Raw genomic sequence first — 17317 nt, 5'->3', positions numbered from 1 at the left:
ATATATTTGTTAGACATGTAAGGAGGAAGAAGAGAGAGAATTAATTCAAGATTGTTTGTAATGATTTATTTATACTCACTACTCAAGAATTTATGAACACTTACTTAAACATGATCATGTATTCACCTTCAGATTTGCAACATGCATCAAACTATTTAAGACTCACGCTTTTGAGAATGATTTGGGAGCACCTATTTGTGTCCATTTAATTGTTTGCCAAGCAGTATGTATCATGTCTGCTGTATTTATCATGTATACAGTGTATCATAAATGCTGTTTGTGGGTGCTACATTTTCCAAACATCATGCTTTGAACAAATCCCTCTGGGTAGATAGTTGTTAGAGACAAGTGGCTTTTATTTCCAAACACAAAGTAATCTCTCTGGTTCGATTTTTAGCAGTTAACACCTACTTGCAATAAAATTTGCAACATGCTTCGAAACAATCTTTGAAAAGCCATAGTTGTGTCATTAATGTGACAAACTGCACAAGGCTAGCTTAGGACTGGAAAGTTGGTGAATCCCAGATATGTACAAATATTACTATTACAATGTATCTGATAAGTTAAAATATAAACTATTTGTTGCTAATTATTTGTGAAAAATTGCCTTAAATAGTAAACATATATTCACATTATAAAGCTGTGTGAGAAAATGCAAGACTGGCATAGAGATTACATCATGAAAATGAAAGAATTTGTTGCCAGGCATGCAGAAGAAGATTGTGATACATATAAACACTAAATAGAGGTGCTGATATATGTATTGTGGTGAGATCTCAGGGTATCAAACTTGTAGAACATTAGGAACTGAAGCTGACCCTTAGTATATTAGCTCAAGCACAGTTACTGTATTTTACCTAGACCACTGATGTTGCATACAATTTCTTGTATCTTGTATCATTCTCTCAATTCTTTCGGACTTGACCACAGGCAAAATGCCTTGTAAATTTGAGCTTGCCTGAACTAAATTTGAGCTTGTCCTGGAAGTCGGGCAGGTGGGTTTGTAAATCCCTGCTTTATTATGCAGTTGGAAGAAGGATTGAATTGTGAAGATTAATTTGGTGTTTTTGTTATTATACAAATATAGATTGGACTGAGTCACTGTAGATGCATGTCATTGGGTACTGGTCATGTTTTTGGCGCTGGTTATGTGTCCTCAGCACTGGTCAAGTTTTTGACACTGTTCATGTTATTAGCACAGGTTATGTTATTTGACACTAGTCATGATTTTGGCTGTGGCCATGTTATTTGGTACTGGTCATGTTTCTGTCATGCTTCATGTTTTGCATGATCAAAAGAAGAGGGTTTTTTACAATGTTTGATTGTCAGTTTTGGTTTATATGTATTACCATCAACATTATTTTTTTGTTGTTGCAGGAAAATCATCAGCCCTGTTGATCACCTTTTGTCCATATGACTGGTTCACAGCCTGGGAGAAACAGAAATGTAAGCATCGCAGTGAGGATTATGTGGACCTAAAGGAGAGAATTGGCAAACAGATGTGGCTACAGTGTCAACAACTCTTTCCGAAATTGGAAGGAAAGGTATATGTAAACATTATTACCATATCTATTCATATGTAAGTCAAGTCAAACTGCAAACAATATAGACCCTGATCTGCCTTCTGCGGGAATTTGTTTCCTTGTGTTCAAATACTTTTGTCCAAGCTATATACACATTTTAGTAAGCTACAGCATGTCATAGACACAGTACACATCAAAGCAATAGTATATTTCATACATATCATAGCAAGAACATGTCATACACAGTACACATCATAACAATAGTATATATTATACACATCATAGCAATAGTATATATCATGCACTTCATAGCAATAGTATATATCATCATTTGTATGTATTACACATCATAGAAAAAGTATATTTCATACACATCATAGCAAGAACATGTCATACACAGTACACATCATAGCAAAAGTATGTCATCAACACCATAGCAAGAACATACACACATAGCAAGTGCATGTGTCATACACATTAGCAAGAACATGTCATGCACATCATAGCAAGAACATGTCATGCACCTCATGGCAAGAATGTCATAGACACAGTACACTTTATAACAAGAGCTTATATCATACACATCATAGCAAGAACATGTCATACACATCATAGCAAGAACATGATATAGAAACAGTACACATTGTAGCAAGAATATGTTACACACATCATAGCAAGAATGTATCATACACAACATAACCAGAACATCTCATACACATCATAGCAATAACACCTCATACACATCATAGCAAGAATATGTCATACACATCATAACAAGTATATGTCACCTATAGCAAGGATAAGTCACACATAGCAAGAACATGTTGTACACATCATGGCAAGAACATGTCATACACATCATAGCAAGAACATATATTATAGAAACAGTTCACATCATGGCAAGAATATGTCATACACGTCATAGCAAGAACATCTCATATACATCATAGCAAGAACATGTCATACACATCATAACAAGAACATGATATAGAAACAGTACACATTGTAGCAAGAATATGTTATACACATCATAGCAAGAATGTGTCATACACAACGTAACCAGAACACCTCATACACATCATTGCAAGAACATCTGATACACATCATAGCAAGAATATGTCATACACATCATAACAAGTATATGTCACTTATAGCAAGGATATGTCACACAAAGCAAGAACATGTTGTACACATCATGGCAAGAACATGTCATACACATCTTAGCAAAACCATATATTATAGAAACAGTTCACATCATGGCAAGAATATGTCATACGCATCATAGCAAGAACATCTCATATACAACATAGCAAGAACATGTCATACACATTATAGAAAGAATATGTTGTACACATCATAGCAAGAACATCTCTTACACATCATAATGAGAATATGTCACATAATAGCAAGAATATGTCATACACATCATAGCAAGAACATGTCATACACATCATTGCAAGAACATGTCATACACATCATAGCAAGAATATGTCATACTCATAATGACGAGAACATGTTATAGAAACAGTACACATCATAGCAAGAATATGTTATTTATAGGAAGAATATGTCACACATAGCAAGAACTTGTTAAACACATCGTAGCAAGAACATCTCATACACATGATAGCATAAACATGTACACATTATATCAATAATATGTCATACACATATGACAAGAATATATGCTATAGAAAAAGTACACACTGTAGCAAGAATATGTGTCATACACATCATGGCAAGGACATGTCATACACATAATAGCAAGAACATGTTGTACACATAATAGCAAAAACATGTACACATCATAGCAAGAACATGTCATACACATCACAGAAAGAATGTCATACACATCATAGCAAGAATATGTCACACATCATAGCAAGAACATCTACACATCATAGCAAGAATATGTCATACACATTATCGCAAGAACATGTCATACACATAATAGCAAGAACATGTGCACATAATAGCAAGAACGTATCGTACACATCACAGAAAGAACATATTATACACATCACAGCAATAACATGTCATACACATAGCAAGAACATGTCATACACATCATTACAAGAATATGTCATACACATCATAGCAAGAATATGTCACACATAGCAAGAACATGTACACATCATAGCAAGAATGTCATACACATTATAGCAAGAACATGTCATACACATCATAGCAATATGTCATACACATCTTAGCAAGAATATGTCATGCACATCATAGCAAGAGTGTACTTGTCCATATATGGCTGTGTTTGTAGCATTGTTTCTTTCTATGTCAGTAATGGCTGAATAAAACAATGAGCATCCAACAGACAATCACCATGCTGGGAGAAGAAGATAAAAAGATTTTAAACTTGAGTGTAAACTTTACCAGTAAGATAATATTTGCTCAGAAATGCTGAAAAATGACCACATGGCTTGTACTCTAGCATTGTGTCCTGATATGACACATAGATTAGGCATAATATCTGAGGCAACTAAATATAATTCAAGTCATAACACTGAATACATTTATGATTTCAGTCTTGGGCTTAACAAAGCTCACAAACAGAAACTATGCAGTTTGTTCCATCATTTTAAAGAATCATTCACATCAGATCTTTGTTATTTACAGTGTAATATCATCAATATGCCATTGTTGTATCGTTTTAAATAAAGTTTTATTTTTAACTAGATTTTAAATCCAGTAATGTCACAATAGGTCAGCATGTAACATAATGTTATGTATGTTTGATTTAATTATATCTGATTTAATATATATTTATTTCAATTTAATTGTTTTCAGTTTTAATTGTTTTTTTTCTTTTTCATTACCTGATATTGTAATATAAATTTATTCACTAGAGATGATACTTTTTTCAGAAAATAGTTTGACCTTGACTGTAGGTTTATAAACACCAGGTGTTGATCTAAATCCTGACCTTGTTTCAAAATTTGTAGCAACCATCATAAACAAGTTCTATTTTATTTTAAAATGATTGGTTGTTGTCGAGGTCATGATGGGACTTTGTCTTTAAGATGTAAACAATTTTTTATTTTTTTATTTCTTAGAGTAAAATGATTGGTTTTCATCAGGGACACACTGGGTAGATGTGATTTTTATCAAGTATGTAGTTTCTATAATCTTCGAGAAGATGATCACATGACCCCTTATTTACATTTTACAAGACCATATAATCACTGTTTTGGAGAATTATTCTCAGTAGAAGCTGGGCTGTCAAACTGTTAGTTGTATGTTGTGCTGTTTGGAGTTATTTCAAATTACTTAGATTCAAAAGGATTAATTCTGTTATTTTTCTGGAAAATACGTGTGCTTATATAATATTGTGGAACAAGGACAGTTTTTTATAAAAATGTATTCAGCTATCAGAAACCTGAGTGATAATTCTTGTTTCTACAAGTAACTGTAGACTTCAACACTACAGATTGCAGCTTACGTCATTGTCTTCCATCTTGGATTCTTTGTCGGGATTCGAGCTTGAAATCAATAGAACATTTTGTTATTAGGACTCCAAAAATTTTATTCTTGGATTATTTTGGATTTGATTCTATAAAACCATAAGTTAATATTTTTTCATTTTTACAGAAATATTGTATTTTTCAAAGCTTGTTGTTTTCACTCTTTCTTGTATTTCTGTTTATTTGAGCCTAAACATGTGACATAAGATATGTTACAGTAATATTAGTATATAACATAAAGTTGAAATTGGGTCATTGTATAACATAATGTCGAAATTAGGTTGGTGTGTAATGTGATGTTAAAGCAGGTCGGTGCATACCATCATAATGTCAGAACTCGGTCAGTGTGTATTGTAATGCCACAATGGTGTCATTGTGTGATATTTAATGCATTAATTAAGTTTCTTGCTTATGCTTTGCAATTTTTAAAGTTATATTGAAAAATACTTTTAAAAAAAAACAACAATATTTATAATATGTTAAAAATATTAGATTTGTGTTAGGTTCTGATATAATGAATGTAAATTGCTGAATAATTTAAATCCTTTGTTTATAGTCTCCATTGGAGATATTAATGATAGAACTTTTTGTGATGTTTCAAATGAAAAGCATTCTCCACACCAGGAGATGATTCAGGTAGAATTGTCACCCAATTGCCTGTCTTCTTTGAATAGCAGTTTATAAAACTGCTGACTGCTTCCACTTTTTCTTGTAATTAGTAATACAAATTTTACGTGGAATTTTTAGTTCTACTGCCATTGTTTGAGGAAATTTTAAATTCTACTGCCATTATTCAAGCATTTGATGCATATGTATTCATTCTGTGGCATAAAGTCATGTCAGAGTTGTGGCCCCTTGTCTTAGTGAGATAGGCGTTCTTGAGTCTGAAGTAGTGACACAGTTTTAAACATTTGGAGAACTTTATTATATATCTGGTGCAATAAGCCTTTTTAACATGCTAATTTACACATTGTATGAGCAAAATTGTTTTTATATGCAAGCACATTTAGTTGGCCTGCAATTGAATATAAGTCAATCATGAAACATCATTGGTTGAAAATTCTGTTGAGTTTAGGTAAATCTTAAAACATCATTGGTTTAAATTCAGTGTTTTTTATGTGCACAAAAAGAAAATTCTAATCTTACGTTACGTTTACACTACGTCCCTCGTACATTACGTCAGTAGCTCTACATAGCTCCGTTGTCCATCACTCCAGTCAGTCTGCCTTTCCTGCTCTCAGCAGAATGAATATATAAGCAGTAGACTTACTAAAAGGTCAAACGTTTAATTTTTCTCCTACATCTAGTATTTGAAAGACATTGAAGAGTTTATTATTGTTTAAATAATCTCACTCTCAGTCATCAGCAAGTAAAGTTAATGGTCTCTTTTTTATATACAATCAGTCTAAAGAAATTGCAGTTAATTTTTGCCATCTCAGCTCATAAGTTTCAATTTTAAATGGTTATATTTGTGACTAAAAATTTGCCATACAAATGAAACTTGTGAACTGGTTGCTTCAGGTGACTTTTAAAATCACAATGTGGCACCTAGAAAATGTTATCAGTACATTCAACTTACAAGTATGTATATACCATGTTAATGCAAAAAACATTGGACAGACGTATCCATTTTTGATTGTGAGGCTGCTACTTCCAACATTAAGTCAGCATCATTACATTTGACTAGACAGGCGTGCTGCCTATAAGTGACCAGTCTAATAATTACCTGTGCAATGAACCTATACTAGTGATACAAATCCAGAAAAATGCAGACATGGAGATAAGTAGGGAAAACTTAATTGGCACAAAAAGTGCTGCTAGTTAAAGTACCATAGGTACAGCTAAGGCTTTATTAATATAAACTATCAGCATAAGAAGAAAGAGGTTAAGGCCCTTTATCTAAGAAATTGTGGTAATGAAATATGAAGAGAAATGATTTAGAAGATTCCAAAATGTCAGTTTTATATATGGCCTGATGTTAAATCAGATGTTAATAGTTAACAGTTCTATCAAATGTTGCTACAATGTTAGATAACCTTATGCTTTATATCTATTATTTAATTTGCTGTAAGTAAAACCTTTCAAATAATTGCTTGCTAATTTGCCAAAGTAAATTGTTTTATGTAATTACTTATTTGCCTTAAGTTAAACCTTTTATATATTTAATTATTAATTTGCCTTAAGTAAAATGTTCGCAGTTAATTCACCTTACCACTTAGTGGATTTCTGCCCTCAGTGTCTAAGATGACCAAATTATTTTGGCATTGCAACCTAAGTTGGTACTTGGATTACTGCATGTCGTTTTTTTCATCAGAACCCTTTTCTTATGAAGAATTTGTAAATTGTATGTACTTAAGAAACAATCTGATTAAAATCAAGATCTCCCACGTATGGAGATCAAACAGACACAGATATGAGGTTATGTTCTGTTGACCATTTGCTTCACTAATAAAAATTATTGCTTTTACATTTATGAAAGTAAAAACCATCATTCAGAACATAATATTTCTGATAATAACTCTCCATAAAATGAAATGCCAGGCTTCGTTGATAGATTATTGAAGGTAAGTGGCTGGCAGTTCCAAAGTTTACTAGAACATGAATCTTTACTGTTGCCTATCCTATCTATGTCAGGATTCTAAATAGGTTTCAAGATAAAGAGTCATTTGGCCCTTGACTCCATAATCTCAAGTCAGAATGAAAATTGCAAAAGTCAAGACTGAAATCTCAGTAGTCTAATATTAGAGTTTTAGAGTGATGAGCTGATGACTCATTGATGATTGTTCTTCGCATATTCTAATGTGTTTGTTTACTTCTCATGATCAGGTCTTGACCTTGCCTTTGTCTTCAAATGATTCTGGCTATAAAGACCATACCCACAAGCCACACTTGTAAGAGGTGACATCTGGATGTACTTGGCCTGTACATTTGGAAACATCTCAAACAAACAAAACTTTTTGATAAAAATTTAATCCAATCAAGTTGTAGTGTATTTTCAATTTTTAAATGTATTTCTGGTTGATGCAAATTAATCCCCCAAAAAAGCAATTAAAGTTTCGTCTAATTCATTACAATTTGACTTGCAGTCAAATGCTAAATTGGATCAAAACTTAAACCAGTCAAGTCATGATTGATTTTTTCCTGAGCTTCTTTTAACTAAATGTTAAAGATAATCTGAAAACAATCTAAGCATGATTACCCCATCCCAGTTAATATTTATTTTATGTAGGTGTGATATTATTGGCCAATAAGTTGTAAGCAGTAGCCTAGCAAATGTTGATCACTGGCATGTACAGTATAAATTTTATTCAGGACAGCATGCACGCAGTAGGAAGTTATGTCATTAAGACTGATGCTCCAACCCAAACAGCCCCGAGTGGCTGAGTGGTCTAAAGCGCTTTCTGTTACAGATCACTGCCATCTCACCTATGTCTGCATGGGTTCGAGTCTCAGATTCGGCCACTGAGAATAAGTGAGAAAGCTTGCCAGTAGCTTCTAGAGGGTCGGAGGGTCGGTGGTTCTTTCTGGGTATTTCCTGGGTTCTTCCTCTACCATTAATACTGGCCACCATGTATAGCCTATCATGTGCTGAAAAATGGCATTAAACCCTACAACAACAACAACAACAACCAGCCCAAACAAATTGCATCATAAAAATGCACAAGTTCAAATTTCCTTGCAAAAGAAATGAGTCACATTTAAATTCCATATGTCAAAATCCAAAGGTATGGATCTTTTGAGAACCATGTACTTATTATAAGTAAATTTTAATTTGAATCAGACTTTTTAAGAAAAGTATAAATATAGTAATACTTTGTACAACTAATTATTTATACAAAATAATTACCAAAATGTTATGAAAAATGAAAGACAGTATAATATACCATATTTATTCACTTATAAGTAGAGTCCAACTGCAAACTGCACACACCCAGATCTGCCATTGCATAATGCATCAGCAGATCTGGGTCTGTGCAGTTTGTTAGGAGTAATGAGAAGAACAAACAAAATAGATCCTTATCTGCAGGTGCATTGTGCTATGGCGTATCAGGATCTTTGTTCATTGAAGTTTGACTCAACATATAAGTGAGTATATACAATATGTAATCCATTTGTACAGCTTGAGTACATGGATGTTGGAACACCTCTCAGCAACAAGCACTATCTTGGGGCTCCAAAAGGGGAAATGTATGGACTGAACAACACCTTGTCTAGATTTTCTCCAGAAGTGTCCATGGAGCTGAGACCACAGACTAACATACCAGGCCTTTATATTACAGGTAATATAATTGACTTATTTTCGAGGTCACCCGCACGAAAGATATAAATCTTCTTATGTCATTATGAAGATGCTATTTTCATGATCTTTTTAATACCTCACAACAAAATGTGATTGGGACAATATTGTTATCTTTGTCTATCAACTTATTACTACCTCCATGCTTTATGTGTCCAGTTACAACTGGCATTTAGATCACTTTCTTGGGCATTGTTTTGGGAATTTGTATTCTAAATATAGTGCCTTTATTATTTTGAATAGCATATGTCACATCAAATCATATCATATCATATCATATATATATCATATACAGTGTGACCCTACTATAATAAGATGGTTGGGGTCCATAGAACCCAACTGTGTTATGTACTGAACTATGTTATAACCAACTAAATCAGTTTGATGTAGAAAATGATGCATTTTCCCCAAAAGGTGGCCAGGCGAGGTGTGTGTAATAAGAGTGGGCGCAAAACTATGTGCTTTTGATTAAATGAAGACAAGACTAGTCTGAAACACACTGGTGTATTGACAACTTAATTTGTTTAGTACAGTCCATTATGCATTAAATAGTGTACATGTACATGAAAAATCCATGAATTTAAGCATAGATCACTTGTTATAAATTCATGTATCTATCACATTCCGTTAGAAAACACAAGTAAAAGATAAAAATGATAGTCCTTGTTAGATCTATATCTATTGTCAACAACATGTGTCACTAAACAATTCACTATGATATTGTCACCAGTAGCACATGGCTATATTTGGTTTCATGCTACATGTACATATACTTAAATTGGCCTAGATTTTGGTCACCTGGAGACAGCTATCATCATGCCAGGCAACCCAGAAGATGAAGCTATTCATAGGGAAATGAAAACATGTGAATAAATTAAAAAGTTGAACAAACATCTTTCCTAAATGCATGACATTCAATTGACTTGATGGCCAGTTATCTATCAAAGATTAGAAATTTAATTTGCTTTTTATGTTGTCTTTGGAAACGATCATCAGCATAAATTTATTTCATGCTGAAAGGAAACTTGCATGGCACAATAAACATGTTCCAGTCATTTTAGAAAGTGCAACAGCCCATCATATTCCATTGCTTTTATTTAAATTTGGTGCTGACTTTATCAGATGAATGTTGTTTTGTTTTAATGAAGATTGTATCAGGCTTGCTTTGATGAAGGGTGCATGTGTTATTGAAGTTTTGGATGACCAAACAATATGCCTGTTATTGTGCAGCAGCATCAAATAATTTTTGAACACCGAGACTAAATTTATTTTTCAATTGTTATTTCTGCACATCTATTTTTTCTCTGGGTACATTTAAAGAGAAAAAGAATTAACCATCATCAGGTTGATTGTAGCAGTTACTGTTCTCGCCATCAGTGGTAGCTAGTCTGGTAGCTTGACTATTTTAGTGTATCACATCATACAGTACTCCAGCTAGATGTCAGTGGTAGATAGTCTGGTAGTATGACTATTTTAGTGTTTCACAGCATACAGTACTCAGGCTAAATGTCAGTGGTAGCTAGTCTGGTAGTATGACTATTTTAGTGTATCACATCATACAGTACTCCGGCTAGATGTCAGTGGTAGATAGTCTGGTAGTATGACTATTTTAATGTATCACATCATACAGTACTCCGGCTAGATGTCAGTGGTAGATAGTCTGGTAGTATGACTATTTTAGTGTATCACAGCATACAGTACTCCGGCTAGATGTCAGGATATTAAGCAGATTATTAATTAACAATGCACTATTAAGATGGTTTGAAAATGTGATCAAAATATTTATTTGTGTAACAGTAGATAGATTCCAGTACATTTATATCTAGGTCTGTGGCTTGCTTTCATGGTGGCTTTTGAATTTCTCCACTCTAAACACAAGAAAACACAAGAAAAAATCTGTTGTTTGTGTAGGAGCAAAATGCATGTATATGAAACTTTATTAGCCATACATGGATCATCTTCTATTATAGTCCATTCACAATCTCAAAATGATAATAAACTTTTTACACATTATTATTCATACTTTAAAAAGAAACTTTTCTTTTATGTTTGAGAAAAATACATGTATGTGAAATTTTGGGAACGATGCTAAAATTGTATTTTAAGCAGGGTCACACTTTATTATATTAATACAGTGGCAGATACAAAATTCTGTCTTATGTCGTGTTTTTATTTCACTCTGAAATTACATAGTGTATATACCATTGCAGACACTTTTTGAGAATAAATTAACAAGTTTTTTATTTCTAAAATGTGAAGAATTTGAACCAGTTCTGGTAATGATTTTATACTTTATATGTATTTATATGTATATGTCATGAACTGTTGATATAACAATGCCAGTGTAGATATATGCTAGCAAGCCTTGATGGCAAAGATGAAATTTAGCACTATGAGAATTCTACTCTTAAGTCCTAATTAATCATGGTGATTCTCTGTGGGCTTGGGCCTTAATGACAAGTCTGCATACTGGTAATAACATTTCAAGTGGGGAATCACATTAATGACAAGTCTGCATACTGGTGATAACATTTCAAGAGGGGAATCACATTAATGACATGTCTGCATACTGGTGATAACATTTCAAGAGGGGAATCACATTAATGACAAGTCTGCATACTGGTGATAACATTTCAAGAGGGGAATCCCATTAATGACAAGTCTGCATACCGGTGATAACATTTCAAGAGGGGAATCCCATTAATGACAAGTCTGCATACCGGTGATAACATTTCAAGAGGGGAATCACATTAATGACATGTCTGCATACTGGTGATAACATTTCAAGAGGGGAATCACATTAATGACAAGTCTGCATACTGGTGATAACATTTCAAGAGGGGAATCACATTAATGACATGTCTGCATACTGGTGATAACATTTCAAGAGGGGAATCCCATTAATGACAAGTCTGCATACCGGTGATAACATTTCAAGAGGGGAATCACATTAATGACATGTCTGCATACTGGTGATAACATTTCAAGAGGGGAATCACATTAATGACATGTCTGCATACTGGTGATAACATTTCAAGAGGGGAATCACACTTGCTGCTTTAAACTTTCAATCAATAGGTTATTATGACTGGATATTATCATAAAAATGTTTATTGTTTTGGATATTATCATAAATGTTTATATTTTCTCTCCAAATAGCTCTTGTCAAATCGTTTAAAGATTATCACTAGCTTAATTGCCTCATGCAGTATACTGAGAAACCAAAACTTTAATATAATTGTTTTCTTCTCACGTTGTCTTTGGTCATCAACAGAGACAGCAAAATGCATGTGTACACAACCGGTTAACTTGCTGCTGGGTCAGACAAATGCACCACAAACAGCACTAAACTTATTATTAACCAGGAGTTCACAAGTCTGTTGCTTACATAAAAATATAAAAGGACTTATTTCCTGCCTAAATCCAAGTCCATATTTTAGTCAATACCTATGCAGGGGAATCACTGCCATACTTCTTTGTCTTTATATTCTCTTAATATACAATAAATATTCTAATTTGTATTATTCAGCATTTCTATTTGCTATTTATTTTTTATGTCTATTCTCATTTGTGGGGAAAATAGATGGGGAGACAATTATTGGTATTGCAGAAATCATCTGTGTATCAAGGTCACCTTTGCTCAATCCTATTGGTGGTCTTTATATATTTAAATTCACAAAAGACCATGGAGTTGTTTTTTAAAATATTTAAAGTTTATTTTTCTATTCCACCATCACAGGTCAAGATGTTGTGTCATGCGGATTTAGCATGGCTCTTTTTGCTGGAGCTATTACAGCAGAATCAATTCTGCACCGCAATGTGATGACTGATCTCACCAACCTCACCAAGGAAGTGAAAGCTAAAATTAAGACAGAATGAAATTAGATAAGGGGAACAGTTTTAAGTATTTTGTATTAAATACAATAAAATCAGCACATTTTTTCCATGATTCATGCAAATGTAATACAATAACTTAATCAACAAAAATATAAACATTATTATACAATTATATTATGAATCCACCACTATCCCAGTATAAGGCCCTTCAGTATACAGTCATGTTATGACATAAGTCTGGTTATAGATCCCTTAATATTCAGCGGACTTTAATAAAATCATATGCATAATGTACTTCAATATAAGGATGTCTCACTATAAGGCAGTATATTCTATGGCTCCCACAGATGGCATTATAATGAGGGAGTACTTTATCATGTACTTCATTCTAAGGCAGTCTCACTGTAAAACATTATATTATATGACTTCCATTGATGGCATTTTAATGAGGGGCACTGTATTATGTACTTCATTATAAAGAAGTCAGTATTGTCTGTGGCTCTCAGATTTGGCATTATTATGAGGGATAACTATCATATACTTAAGTATAAGGTACTCTCACTATATGGCAGTATATTCAATGGCTCCCATTGCTGGCATTATAATGAGGGTGTATTGCATCATGTACTTCATAATAAGGCAGTCACACTATAAGGCAGCATATTCTATGGCTCACATTAACTGCATTATAATGAGGGAGTAATTTATAAAGACATTTTCAAGTGACAGATTTCCTCTGTATATGTATCATGAAAATGAAGGTTCTGTTACCCCGATAACAGCTTTGACCCAAGACGTCATCATTCTTCTTTGCTATTTAGAGTTTCATTCATTCTTCAATTTTCCTTCATCAGGAGACTACAGCAGTACACAAAATGAATTATAATAATGCTGACACATTTGTTTCTTTGCTCTGTTCATTTATTGAGTACAGTCATATGAAGGGAAGTGATAATATTAGTACAGATGAAGTTTATCCATGGAGCAAAAATTAAACATCATATACTTGCTTAATGCATTGTGCAAGCAATTAATGTTATAGTTTGTCTGGTAATATTCTCTGTTAATTGTGGGAGGTAACAGTTACCTTCCTGAATGTTTTCTACAACAGAGCAAGAGCAAGAATGAGTTTGAACACAGTGAATGTAGACTTAAGATGGAGTGAATTCCCATACCTGATCAAGCTAAATGCATACATTATAACAAATATATTAAAAAATATTATGGATGTTGCAAAAAATGATTTGAGTTATTCATTTTCATAATGATTGGCAACAGTCTGGTTGGCAAGACAATCTTGAATTTCATTGGTTCACACCGGTGTGTTTTTTGCTTTGGTTTCTTGTGTATATATCCACCATGGACTTCACTGTGTTTAAATTGACTTAATTGGACATCTTGTTTAAACTGAATTAACTGGATTTCATTTTGTTTAAATTTGCTTAATTTGTGTGATATATGCTGTATGTATGGTGAATTTGACTGAAAGTAGAGGGAACAAATTATATCAAATATGACAACATAGAGACAATGAACTTTCAGCCACATTGGATTGATAATTATACGTCTTGAACTTACTGACTGTAAAGAAAATATGTTTTGCAGCTATTGCAGACAATATCGCAAACTGACATGGGTTAGATATTTAACCAGACTGAGTGTATTCATCAATGGAACTTATAAATTCAGGATTTAATCGAGCAAGTCTCATGACAGTTTTGGACCTGATCAAGTCTGTGTAGCACAGTATCAACAAGACACTGGCCAGCATGTGCAGAAAATCCCAGGAGTTCAAGTTGCATAACACTTCACTAGGATAGGCCATTTTAAAATGAAATGAGATAAAATGAAAAATAAAATTGAGAGCCTACACACTGGTTCAATATGGAGAACCTTTTCAGATATGAAAATTCTATGTGTATTCCAGGAGAAGAATAACCAGTGTTAATAAGTAAATTTAGTGCTAATTGTTAGTAAACTCAGTGCATGAGATATAGCAGCTATTTTCTGTCAATTGATAAAGTATTTACTGAAGAAAAATACTAATTAATTAATTTCCATTCTTGCTGATGGAAGTATGGATGCTACTGTATCGGAGCAAGAAAAGGTGTATATAAGATATCCTCACAATAAAAAAGTTAAGCCCTTTAAAGAATTTGTTGCACACTGTTTCATTGTTTTCTCTATGGATTAAAATGCATAATCTCATCAACTCTAAGCAGGTGAGGGAAATTATTTGACAATTTAAATTGTAGGTGGGACAAATGAATTTTCTCAAACTATGTCCAGGACAAGTGGGTGGTAAAAATTGGATCAGCTCTGGGTGGTCATAGTGAATGTATTAAATGCATTTTCTGACTGAATTTCCCTTATTCAGTCATTTGTAGCGTGTAAAATTGAATTATAAAAAAACCTTCATTTATTTTGAGGTTACCAAGAGGTTAGTTGTAAAATAATTCAATCAAGAATTTTTCAACAATTTCACTTACACGACAGAAATAAACAGTCTATTTTTAATTTGACATTGCTTTTTGATATGTTTACTTAGATGGATTTTTTTATGTTGGTTTAATTTAATTTGTTGCTGAAATGATTAAATTTTGTCAAATATATTTTTTTAATGTGTATGTTTTACCTCACAGGAGGTTATTGTCAGAAATATTGTCATGGAAAGATAACCATTTTTACATCCTTTAGTTAATTTATACAATTTTATTTGCTAATTTTTATTTGCTTTTTCTTTTTATTTATTCTATTTGACTGTATGTATGTAAAATTGTGATTTGCAAATTTACGAATGAGTACCATAAAATGTTGATTATTTTCAAATTATATTAAAAATTTACATTTGTTTGTTCATTTGCTTTTGCCTTTAAATATGTGAAAAATGTGTTCATTTTTTCTTGACTATTAGCATTTAAGGACATGGATGAAAAATCAGTAACTAGCGTTTTTATGATTGTTATTTTCATCACACTGTTTTGTTCATCATAGAGGAATGATAACATTTATGATAAAAAGGAATAATTATTTTTATGTAATGCATATCACTTACCGGTATGAGGGCCCATGGGAGCTTAGGTTTTTGTTTCTTACAATGATCAAATTCATGTCCTTTGCATTGGAGTCAGGCATACATGCCATGTGACCCCTAACCTGCTGGTATGTAGTCTTTCAACCCTTGCGCATCATCCATATGTTGTCTGTCATATGACTTTATTGCAAAAACCACAGAGCAGAATCGGAACAAAGATGAAAAGAACATCTGACATGACAGGCTGTTTCAGATTTGTTCAAATTATACCAATCCACCATCATATATGGCTGATGTTACTTAAAAATATAAAAACCTTTCAACAACTTGTTCTTTAAAACTGATTATCAGAGTTTGACCAAAGTTTACCAAAATCAACCTGGCATAAAATGCAAATTAATTTTACAACTGATACTGATCTGCCATTAAATATGGCTATCATTAATAAATATTGCAAAAACCTTTGAAAGATTTTTTCTCAAAATTCCTGAACAGAACTGATTACATTTTACAGAAAGTATCGTGGCATTAATCCCTCTCAATGGGTAACATGGTCATATTCCGACCAGTAGGGTGATTACGACTGTAGATGCTAGTCCTGCTATTTATAATAAAGATGTGCAAATTACATGTTGTGTTCTTTGTTTTTATTTGTACAAATCTGTATGCAAATTAGTAATGATGTTTCCTGGCGACGAAGGCATCGCGTGAAAGAATGACGTAATCGCCTCTTCATTCTTTCCTCCGCGCCAGTTCAGAAGCGGCATTTACGAAAGTTTTTATTCAGCTGTTCCAAGCTGAAAATAATTCTCTCTCTCTCTCTCTCTCTCTCTCACACACACACACACACACGACCGTCCGTGGCCTAGTGGCTAGAGCGCCCGCCTAGGATGAGGGAGGTCATGGGTTCGAACCCTAGTCAAAATCATACCAAAGACTTATAAAAATGGTACTAACAGCTGCCTCGCTAGGTGCTCAGCATTAAGAGACTAGTGTTAGGACTAGTCGGCCTGGTGTCAGGATAATGTGACTGGGTGGGACATGATGCTGTAGTTTGGCGGCATGATGGCCCAGTGCTGGGCATCACTTTAAACTGCCATGCTGCAGACATCGTAGCGATACGTGAAAAATCCAAATCACACACACACACACA

The 17317-nt window shown here is 33.4% G+C and overlaps 1 protein-coding gene across 1 annotated transcript in view; it reads left to right on the top strand.

The window, feature by feature from the left end:
• The window catches only part of LOC149770727 (all-trans-retinol 13,14-reductase-like), a 34638-nt gene extending 17844 nt beyond the window's left edge, over nt 1–16794 (top strand). Inside the window, exons 4-6 of the mRNA XM_089949192.1 lie at nt 1378–1544; nt 9117–9276; nt 13033–16794. Of these exons, the coding sequence (XP_089805318.1) occupies nt 1378–1544; nt 9117–9276; nt 13033–13172 (467 nt within the window). The 3' untranslated portion in view covers nt 13173–16794. The remainder of the gene's footprint in view (nt 1–1377; nt 1545–9116; nt 9277–13032) is intronic.
• The last annotated feature ends 523 nt before the right edge of the window (nt 16795–17317 follow it).

Source organism: Sinohyriopsis cumingii, unplaced genomic scaffold, assembly GCF_028554795.1.
Source record: "Sinohyriopsis cumingii isolate HCF-2022 unplaced genomic scaffold, ASM2855479v2 utg002447l, whole genome shotgun sequence".
NCBI classification, from domain to species: domain Eukaryota; kingdom Metazoa; phylum Mollusca; class Bivalvia; order Unionida; family Unionidae; genus Sinohyriopsis; species Sinohyriopsis cumingii.
This window is presented reverse-complemented; position numbering and strand designations above follow the sequence as displayed.